At 49.7% G+C, this 11,372-nt stretch overlaps 1 protein-coding gene across 1 annotated transcript; it reads right to left on the bottom strand.

Annotated features, from left to right (window-relative positions):
• Positions 1–2,841: 2,841 nt before the first annotated feature.
• LOC103604361 (guanine nucleotide-binding protein subunit alpha-15-like) lies at positions 2,842–10,257 on the bottom strand (the record flags this gene model as incomplete). The annotated part of the gene is made up of 2 exons (XM_008588920.1): positions 10,113–10,257; positions 2,842–3,026 (listed from the first exon to the last, which is right to left on the bottom strand). Coding segments are annotated over exons 1-2 (330 nt in total), but the record flags the coding sequence as incomplete, so codon positions are not given.
• Positions 10,258–11,372: the final 1,115 nt, after the last annotated feature.

The raw sequence follows: 11,372 nt of genomic DNA, 5'->3' as shown, positions 1-11,372 counted from the left end.
AAGACATCAAATATATTCAAACATATTCAGACTCCCTAAATATATATATATACTGATTAATATATATATATTATATATATATATATATCTAACGATGAACTTAAAAGACCTCTACACGAAAAACTACAAAACACTGCTAAGAGAAAATTTTAAAGACCTGAATAAATGAAGTGATATACCATGTTCATGGATTGGAAGATTCAGTATTTTTAAGCTGTCAGTTCTCCCCACATTGATTTATAGATTCAATGCAATTCTAACCAAAATCCCACAAAGGGAAGTGTGTGTGTGAGACAGAGAAAACTGTCAAGTTATTTCTAAAATTTATATAGTAATGCAAAGGACCTAGAGTAGCCAAAGTAATCCTGGATAAAAAGAAACTGGGAGGATGTACATTAGTGAATTTCAAGACTATACTTGGAAGGTACAATTGTTTTCAAGGGTAGATAAATAGAAGATGGAATGAAATAGCAAGTATGAATTGATCCAAGTAGACATGGACACTTGATTTATCACAAAAGCAAGACTATAATACAGCAGGAGAAAGGATGGTCTTTTCAATAAATGGTGCTGGGACAATTGGACATTCACATGGTGGAAAGAAAGGAAAGAAAATTAATTCCTGCCTCCCTACACAAAAATTAATTCCAGGTGGAATGTAAATCTAAATGTGAAACAATAAGGCTCCTAAAAAATAGCAATACAAAATTTTATCATGACCTTGGGATAGAAAAATATTTCTTAAACTGGCCACAGCAAAAAACATCATAAAAGACCAATAAATTGGACTTCATAAAAATTAAGAACTTTTATTCATCAAGATTCCATGAAAACAGTGAGAATGCAAGCTATAGATGGGGAGAAAATACAGGAAAAATCTATAACTAACAAAGCACTCATATCCAAATACACAAAGAAATTGCTACAGATCAGTAAGAAAAAATCTGACGTGCAATACTTTTAAGAATGTGCATAAAACAAAACAAAAACAAATGAAAAAAGTGGGCAAAATATTTGCACAGGTGCTTCACAAAAGAGGATATCCAAGTGTCCCACAAACACATAAAAAGGTGCTCAACCTCATTATGAGTCAGAAAAATGCTAATTAAAGCCACCATAAAATATCACCAAACACCCACCAGAATGACTACAAAGTAACAACAGACAATGTCAAGTGTTGACCAACTGTGGAGCAACTGAAATGTCACATACTGCATGCAGGTGCCAGTGTGAATTGGTATAACCACTTGGAAAACGGTTTTGGTGTTTCCCACTAAAGTTGAGTAGACACATCCCCTATGACCCAGCAAATCTACTTCTAGGTAGATGCCCAGCAGAAATGCACATATTCTCATAATATACCTGGAGATGACCCACACTTCCAACAACCATAGAGTCGATAAAGAAATAGACAGCAGCATATTCCTACGTGGAAATGAACAAACCATAGCTACGCCCACGAAAACAGATGAGTCACTGACATGGTGTTAAGCACAAGAAGCCATATGTAAGAGAATATGCTGTACGACTCCATTTATGAGAAATTAAATGAACAGGCAACCAGTCTATGGTGATAGAAGATGGAGAGTGGTTACCCCTGGGGGTAGTGGTTACTCCTTGGGAAGGAGCCTCTCAGGACACAAACTGCTTCTTGTCTTTGGTGGTTGCTACATGTGTATTTGCCTGGTGACGATTCACTGAGCTTGTCAGGCATGTCTTTTTTTGCACGCCTGTTATATATCAATCTTTTCTTTTTTTCTTTTTTGGTGGCTGGCCAGTCCAGGGATACGAACCCTTGACCTTGGTGTTATCACCACCACGCTCTAGCCAACTGAGCTAACCAGCCAGCCCTTGATTTTTAAAATGGTACTTTTTCAAAAAGCCAGTACAGGCTGGTAGTTTGGATAGTGAGAACTTTGCTCTTCTGTTTGTGGACTGTGTATCTGGAGCAAATTAGTTCATCTCTCTGAGCCTCTTTTTCTCATCTATACAGTTGGGATGAGGACAGTTGCAGAAAGGAGCCGCCATGAGGATTAAGTATTCATACCACCTCCTAACACGTATGAAACCCGTTCTCCATTCCAGTCGCTGTTTTGAGAGCATTAGGCACTTTTAAGTTACCGCCTTCTCATATAATCTTCCTAAGTGGGTACTAGGAATCCCCCCAATCTCCTGTGCGAAGTCCTTGAACCAGCGTGGATTCAAACTTCAGCAGCTTTCAGATTTCAGAAAGGTGATATGTTGCCTGCACCCTGTGGCATCCCTTGCCTTGTCCTGCAGGGTCCGGCAGGACTCAGGACGCCCATCCCAGGCAACTCTGTGCTGGGGGTCCCTTGGGGGAAAACACCAGAGGCGGGAAGCACGTCGGTGCCCACTGCCTGGAATGCGTGGACGATCCAATGGGTGTTCTTAACAAGGAAGCAGAGATTTTTGCTGGGAGAGCATTTATCAGGATGAGGGGTGTGGGGAGAGACCCTGGGGGAGGCCGGGTTTGTGGTCAGGTGTGTATGGGGGGGGTCGCTGACAGTTCTGAGCTGAGCCAGCAGGGACAGAGAGGAGGGCGGTGCCCAGACAGAATGGGGAGACAGACTCAGCCCAGGTGGTGACCGATGGGGTGTGGGGTGAGGTACAGGGCAGACCAGGGGATCAAGCTGTGGCTGCTGCAGGAAGGAAGACATCAGGCAGGACTTCCAGGACAGCATGCAAAGTAGAAGTGTGGTTTAAAATGCCCAGTCTGCAGGGGAGTCACAGTCCTGCCCTGGAGATCAGGGCTGAATCCTGGGAGTCCGAGGGGACCCAGCCCTACCCTGGGGCGCGCGTGGAGAGGCTGGGGAAGCTCACCTTGCTCTCGGGCCTGCTGAAGGGGATCTGGAGCCGGTCCATTGCCTCAATCATGGCCCGCATGGACACGAAAATGTTCTGGTAGACCAGCGGCCGGAAGCCCTTGCGGTCCTCTTCGGAGTAGCCGGCTCCGTGGATGATCCGCATCTGCTTGATGAAGGTGCTCTTCCCGCTCTCGCCGGGCCCTGGGGAAACAAGGCCATGGGACCGATCAGCCCTCCACAGGGGCTCCTGACACCACCAGACACCCCAGGTCATCCTGGGTGGAACCTGCCCCACCGCCAGGCCTCCTGGGTTCAAATCCCCGCATGGCCAGGGCCTCGTTTTGTGACCCTGGGCGAGTGACTTCACTGCTCTGTGCCTCAGTTTCCTCATCTGTAAAATGTGGACTGCTGTAGACACTGCCTGCTGAATGGATGTGAGCGTCGAGTGAATTAATACTAAAATGCTCACACCAGGGGCCTGCAGGCCAAATCCAGCCAGCTGCCTGTTTTTGTATGTCCAGCAAGTTTTTATATTTTGTATCATTTTACCATTTCTAATACTTTTTATGATTATGGTTCTTACATTTTTAAAAGATTGAAGAGAATCAAAGTAATATTTTGTGCGAGGTGAAAATTACACAAAATTCACATTTCGATGTCCATAAATAAAATTTTATCAGTGCACGGCCCCACCCATTTGTTTATGCAGCATCCTTGGCTGCAGCAGCGCTGAGTAGTCCTGACAGAGGCTGTCTGGCCCAAAAAGCAGAAACTATTTACTATCTGACCCTTTACAGAAGAAGTGTGCTGACTATCCCTGGCTTAGCGCCATGGTAAGCACTGCGTAAGTGTTCTATATTATTCTGATTTACCATATTAATAATAATAATGACTGTTATTGTTTGCTTTAATAATTTCATGTAGAGAAACTTTAAGGAAATAAATAAAAGAGGATAAAAGTAATTAGAAAATTAAATATAAAAGAAAAGAAAGAAAAAAATTTAATAAAAAAAGAGTAAGTGATTATTATAGCTGAGTGGTCAAGAAGGGCCTCTGAGCAGAAGAGACTTCTGCGGCTGAGATCTGAAGACTGGGAAGGTCGCTCTTGAGCCAAGATCTGGAGAAAGGGCACAACTGGCAGAGGAACAGCACGTGCAAAGGTCCTGGGGCAGGATCGAGCCTGGCATGTTGGAGGAACAGCGAGGAGGCCCGTGTGGCTGAAGCAGAGTGAGCAAGGGGGAGGGAAGAGGGGAGGGGATGGGGCAGGTCGTGCAGGGCCCGGTGGGCTGCGGGAGGACTTGGGCTAACCCCAAGGAAGGTGGGAGCCTTGGAGGGCTGTGGGCAGAGGAGGGAGGGGCCTGACTCAGGTGCTCACAGGCGCCCTCTGGCTGCTGCAGGGAGGACAGACTGTGGGGAGCAAGGGTGGGAACTGGGGGGGACCAGGCAGAAGTGACTGCAAGAATGGGGGTGGATCAAGGCAGCCACCATGGAGCTGCAGAGAAGGGGACATACTTGAGAGATATTTGGGAGACAAGATCACGTGGCCTTGCCGATGGGCCGAACAGAACAGGGAGCGGAACTTGCAGAGCCAGCCACAGAATGTACAGGGCCAGGTGCAGATGATAGGAGGGGGCGCTGCGGGACCTCCCAGATGCACACCCACGAAGCCGGCCCTGGGTCTGTGATAACAACACAGGAATCTTCGGGAGCCCAGGACTAGAAGCTCAGAGGCCAAGGCTTGGCTCCCTGCTGTCTGAGCTCCGAAATCCCAAGACCGCCCCTCCCCCGCTCTGGGCTTCTGTTTTCTCATCTGTAAAATGGGCACAGTATGCCCATTTTGCAGGTGGGAGGTGCGAGGCTGGGAGGCTCATCCAGCATCGTGTTCCCCTCGACCCCAGCTTCTGGGGGACACTGGCATGCAGATAGGATGGGAAGGGTAGGAAGAGGGGCTGGGATAAGGGTAGAGGGTTAGTGCAGAAGGAAACGAAACAGGGGCAAAAAAGGAAGGGAGTGGCCTGGTTGGAGCCCAGAAAGAGGAAACGGGAGCCACGGCAGGAGGAGTGTGGAAGGCGGGGAGACGGGAGGTCATCACCCCTCCCCCACCCCCCACCCCAGGGCTGGTCTCCCAGCTCTCCCCAGCACTGCTCAGCACCCGGTACATCTGGTGGCTGTGTGGCAGGTCTGGGGGCAGCCACCACCCCTCTCTGAGCCTTAGTTTCCCCAGGGATCAAGTTTATTGGACTCAAGGCCCAAGAAAATACTTGCATACCAGCAAAATGAGAATCGGGTCTGCAGCTTGGGGAGGGGGCTTCATGCCGGTCCCCTGCCTTCCATCACCATCCTACGGTTCTTGCTTTTCAGTGGGACTGGCACCCACTGAAGTATTTAGGGGTAAAAAGGTATCAGGTCTGCAACTTGTTCCAAAATGGTTCTGAGAAACGTGTGTGTGTGTGTGTGTGTGTGTGTGTGTGTGTTTAATATATAAATGTATCATAAACCACAGATACAATCATGCATTATATGAGTTACAAGCATATACATAGATACGTATGTAGAGTGTATATAAGGGTGATTCAAAAAGTTTGTGGAAAGATTCGTAATAGCTTTCAACTCTATTTTTCCACGAACTTTTTTTTTTTTCCTTTTTGTCTTTTTTCGTGACCGGTAACGGGATCGCAACCCTCGGTGTCACGCCCGCACCGTGCTCAACCAGTGAGCGGACCGGTCTCTATATGGGATCCAAACCCGCCGCGCTCCCAAGCGCCGCACTCTACCGAGTGCGCCACGGGGCCGGCCCTTCCACGAACTTTTTGAAGTACTCTCATGCATATGTATGTAGCCTATACCTATATATGTGTATCTATCTATCTATGGAGAGAGAAGGAGAGAGGAATAAAGGAAACATAGCAGGATGTTAACATTTGCAGAAGAATCCAGGTGCAACTTTTCTATACATTTGAAATTATTTCAAAACAAATTTGGGGGGGGCGGGTAGGGGATCTGAACCCACGACCTGGGTGTTGCCAGCACCATGCTCTCCCAAGTAAGCTAAACAGCCAGGCCTGGAAATTAAAATTTAAGAAAGAAAGAGGAAAAAACAAAAACAAAAACAAAAACCCTAAATGCAATGTGAGATTGGATCCTGGGACAGAAAGAAAAGGCCTGAGTGGAAAGATGGATCAAATCAAACAAAGTCTGGAGCGTAGCTGAGAGTCTGCACAGTAATATACCACGTTAATTGCTCCGTTGTGACAAAAGCCTGGTGCTCACCCAAGATGCTAACAACAGGCGAGCTGGTGAGGAGTGGACAGCAACTCTTGGGACTATCTTTGCAACTTTTCTGGGCATCTAAAATTATTCCGAAATTAAAAGCTTCCTAAAAACAACAACAAAGAAAGCACCCACAAGTCCACAGTCTGAAACTCTCCAGGGTGGGCTGTCTGTGTCTCAGATTCCAGAATTTATTGCATGTTAGGATAGGGACACGTCAACCTCGCTAGTATTCCTGCAGCGGAACATCTGATTATGTACAATATGAGATAAACAAACATCCTCCCACCAGATCCTTCGAGGCACCCACGGAGAAACCTGGTGAGACCTTCCAGTGTTCCGAGCCTTGGCAATTTGGGGATCCCAGAGGTGTCCGTGAGCTCGCTTGCCCTTGACCGAGTGTTCATGGTGAGCTATGAGCTCGATGCGTACCACCTTGCCTGTGCCTTGGGGGATGACGCTTGGTTTCAATTTTCATATGGGGAAACTGAGTCTCAGATTGGCGAAGGCAATTACGTTGGGTCACATAACTGGTAAGTGTCCAAGCTGGGACTCAAACCCAGTCCTGCCTGAATCCAGAGCCTATGAGCTTTTGAATGACTCTACCTGGATGTCGCCCTTACCCTGGCTGAATAATAACAATTTAAAAAATCACAATGAGCATCATTTAGCTCTTACCATCTCCCAGGTCCTGGGTTAAGGGGCTCTGTGTATCCTCAGTCAATCCTCACAGATTCCCACTATTTTCCCATTTGCAGAGGAGACACGAGGGATCAGAGACGTTAAGTGATCCATGTAGGGCCACACAGCTAGTGGGGGACCAGGGAAGTAAACTCGGGTCCTTATGAGTCTTTCACCAACAAAATGGGACATGGCTGCTTGGGCTGCGCCAGGCATCATCCAATGTTAGTCAATGTGATGTTTCTGTGGATACTGGGAGCCTCAACACCTCCCCTGGGTGCTTCTGGACACAGCATTGAGACCAACGACAGGGGACTGGGCCTTCTGACCCATCCCCTCCCAGTGGCCCTTGTAACTTTCAGGTCTCAGGTCTCCCCCAAAAGTGCAGAGAACCAACTGAAGTCACTCCCAGCAACGCTAACTTTATTTTGTTGCGACGCATTGATTTTTTTTTCTTTCTCTCCCTCTTTTCTTCTGCTTTGTTTCATTAAAGAAAAAAAAAGTCCTGCTTGCCTCCCACAACACAGATTTTTGCAACTCATGAATGGGTCATAACTCAGTCTGAAAACTCCACTGGAGCCCCCTCTCTGCAGCCCGTGACTGTCCTGAAGCCACAAAGGACACTGGAGCCTCTCCAGCCCCTCGATCCCCTGCTCCTGGGCAGAAAAGGGGGAGCGGGCCATATCTGCTTTAGGAAATCCCCCAAAGTCCCTGCACCCCAGACAGGAAGTGGCTGCTTCCTCCTGAGGATGAAGGAGGAAGTAGAACTGGGCAGATGCCAGGAAGAAGGCGGGTGAGCCGTGCCAAGCCCTAGCCATCACGAGGCAGCCCTCGCCAGCTCTGTCCCTGGGGACTCCAGCACCTCATCTGCTCCAGGAGACGTGGCTGCTGGGGAAATACCAAGCCAAGCTTAGGAAGCCAGAGGGGACGAGGAGCTCAGCTTCTGTCCCACTCTGACTCAGACCGGCTGCTGACACCAGACGAATCCTGCCGCCTGCCTAGGCCTCAGTTTCGCCACCTGTCATTGGGGTTCTGTGGCTTTTCTATCCCCGAGGCAGATGAACAGGGCAGTCAGGAACACAGACTCTGGAACCAGAATTCTAGGTTCGAATCACACCTGTGTGACTTCAGGCAAGTCGCACCACCTCTCTGGGCCTCAGTTTCCCTCTTGGGGATACTAGTAGTACCTACCTCAAAATGCTGAGGACAGAGCTGGCTTTCTCATGGCTTTATTCTACTTCCTGTCAGGCACAGACACCCCCCACCCCCACCCCAGCCCCTCCGGCCCTGACCCCCACTGCCATCTTCCTCAAAAAGATCAGCTCCCTCCAGAAAAAAAAATTAATAACTTTTGGGTTCAGTTTCTCTTTTCAAGAAGGTGGAGAGATGTAGAGGCATCTCTCAAAACTGGGCTGGGGTGGCCGAAACCACAGTCCTAGTCCTACCAGAGCTAGAAGGGGCTGCTGACTTGGAGCTAACTGAGTAGTGCTCAGAGTGGTGTCAGGTGGGGACTTCCCCAGCTCCAGGACGGTGTGGTGCAATGTCTGGGGGAAATCCTGAAGCAGGATTCATTCATTCTTTCATGCATTTATTTGTCCATTCATTTAAGCATTTATTGAGCATCTACTGTATATCTGTGCCAGATGCTGGAAACACAGGAGTAAATAAGACAGACATGGTCCCTACCCTCGTGTTATTGGCTGTATAACTGGAGGAACAGTAAACAACTAAACAAATAAGTGCCTGAAAGAACACCCACTAGTGAGGGCTGTCAAGAAAAACCAAACAGAGAAAAAGGGAGGACAGCGATGGAGCCGTCTTTGTAGCCAGGGTAGTTGGAGAAGACTTCTCTGAGGAGGTGACACCTGGGCTAAGACCTGCATGGAGGGAGAGGACCTGCCGTGCAAAGGCTGGAGTGATGCTGAGAGCTCTTGGCAGGGAGAACGGCAGGTGCAAGGGCCCTGGGGTCTCGATGAATGAACTTGAGATGCTCAAGGGAAGATCATCAAAACTGATCGACCTCTAGCCACATGGATCAAGAAAAAAGGAGCAAAGGCACAAATGACCGATATCAAGAAAGAAAGAGGGGACATCACTACAGACCCTACAGACCGTGAAAGGATAACGAGGGAGTATTATAAACAACTTTATGCCAGTAAATCGAACAACTTAGATAAAATGGACAAACTCTCTCAAAGATAAAAATGACCAAAGCTCACTCAAGAAGTACATCGCCTCGATAGCCCTATTTATTTAAAATAATCAATAGCATATATTAATAGATCATTTATTACAAATATAATAATAGCTGATCTATTAGAGACATCAAATAGAAATATAAAAGAAATTAAATCCTCTATTAAAAACCGTCTAGGATCAGATGGCTTCACTGATGATGCTACCGGGGGCCGGCTGTTTAGCTCGGTTGGTCAGAGCGTAGCCTGGTAACCCCAAGGTCAAGGTTCACATCTCCACACCAGCCCCCAGCCTCCCCCTGCCAAAAAAAGTCCCGTGGACATGGACCCCACAGCCTCCCCAAGTCAATCCTGCCCCATCATCCTGTTTTGTTTCCCTCCAGCTCTTCTTGTTACCAGAAATCATTTAATTTGGTTATTAGTTTACATGCTTAATGTCCAGCCTCCTCAGTGGAAAACCAGATCCACAGAGGCAGAAACATTTCCCATCACTTGCCACTGCGTCTGTAGGAGTTACTCAGCAAATCTCTCTCTTTTCTTTCTTTTCTCTCTTTTTTGGGGCGGTGAGGGCAGCTGGCTGCGGTGGGGATCCACACCCGTAACCCAGGAGTTATAACCAACTGAGCTAACCAGCCAGCCAGTAAACCTTGAATGAATGAATGAACAAACCAATCAATGCTAGCCCCAGAGCCAACCCTGGACAAGCCCTCCTGGCCCCTGCTAGGGCGTCAGGACAGGAACGGGCGAGTCCTCGAGGCTGCCCCTCCCATGTGGGCCTGCCGGCCGGGGCCGTTTACACACCTGAGCTTGTCATTCCCGTGACATGACACAGGCAGGTAGGGCGTGCTGGGCCTGCCAGGCAGGAGCCTGGGCCCCGTGGGGCTGCCCGGCTCTGCCACCTCTTGCTCTGGCATATGCCCCGCTCAGTGGACAGGCCTGGGCTCAGGGCCACCACTCACACGGAGGGTGAGCAACTTGGCCTCTCTGAGCCTCAGTCTTCTCATCCAGAAAATGGGTTCCCAAGCTCCCCCTGTCCCCGGGGGGTAGCATGGGTGAGCGTGTGCGGCGTCCACCCCAGGCTGGGGGTCTTCCCTCCCTCCTGGTCCCGCTGCCCGCCATGCCCAGGTCGGGACCCACTCACCCAGCAGCAGCAGCTTTAGCTCAGCACGGTCTTGCTTCTTCTGTTCCAGGAGGATTTTGTTGATCTCCTGGTCGATCCGGGCTGCGGCCTTCTCATCCTCCGTCAGGCACCAGGGGCACCAGCGCCAGGTCAGAGAACGGGCCATGCTGGGGGCGCCTCAGAGGGCACGAGGCGGCATCGCCCCCGGTCCCCGCTGGGCAGGGCCAGCCCCTGCCCCGGGAGACCTCCCGGCTGCTTTCTGTTTGGGGGTCACCCCCAGGCACCCCGACTTCCCTCCCTGAGGAGTGCTGGGAACAGGGCGGGGACCGGGAGGAGGGGACAAGGTGGGGAGGCCCAGGGTTCCCCGCCCACCTGCAGACCTGCCTGGACCCGGCTGAACAGGTTGACAGGCAAAAGGCGCCCGGGAGAGGTGACGTGGGTCCCCCGAGGCGGGCAGGGCAGCGGCCAGCAAACCCCCGACCACAGACTGGGTCCCGCTGTGGCCGCCGGGCCCTCGTTCCTCATTCTGGAGAAGGGATGGCCTCTCCTCGTCGGGTCGCCGATGCCATCCCCGGAGCTGCCACCACGCCTCCCAGCCAATTAGGAACAGGCAGCACAGGGCTGCTACCAATGATTTTTTTAAAAAGGAAATAGCTAAGGCGGGTGGCACCTACTGTTTTAAATGCATCACTGTACTGGCCTGTTTCGTGCTCATGTCAGCCTGTGGTTACTGTTATCATCCCGGTTGTACAGATGGGGAAACTGAGGCACAGAGCAATGGAGGGACTTGCCGGGGACAGCCGGGAGGGGACGAGACAGAGCCAGGAGCCCATCTCCCAGCAGTGGGGCCCCAGAATCTGAACTCACACCAGGCAGCTTTGGGGAGAGACCATTCCCTCATTCTGCAAACATTTATGGAGTACCTACTGTATGCTCCAGACACTGAGGACTCGGCAGGGGACAAATGGACACAAATCCCTGACCTCCTTGCCTGACATTCTAGTTAGGGAGACGGATAATAAAATAAAAATTTTTTTAAATATCTGAGCCTGTCAGATGGTGATAAACTCTCGGAGAAAAACAAAGCAGAGATGTTGGGGACTTGGGTGGGTGGCTTTAAATAGGGGATCGAGGAAGGTCGCACCGGCAAGTGACATGTGGGATCAGAAGTCAGACAGGTTGGGAGTAAAGAGACTTCGGGAGTTGAACTCACTGGTCAAGGGAATCTGCCCTTTGGGGACTTGGGTGGGTGGCTTTAAATAGGGGATCGAGGAAGGTCGC

This window comes from Galeopterus variegatus, unplaced genomic scaffold, assembly GCF_000696425.1.
Source record: "Galeopterus variegatus unplaced genomic scaffold, G_variegatus-3.0.2 Scaffold5102, whole genome shotgun sequence".
NCBI classification, from domain to species: Eukaryota; Metazoa; Chordata; class Mammalia; order Dermoptera; family Cynocephalidae; genus Galeopterus; species Galeopterus variegatus.
This window is presented reverse-complemented; position numbering and strand designations above follow the sequence as displayed.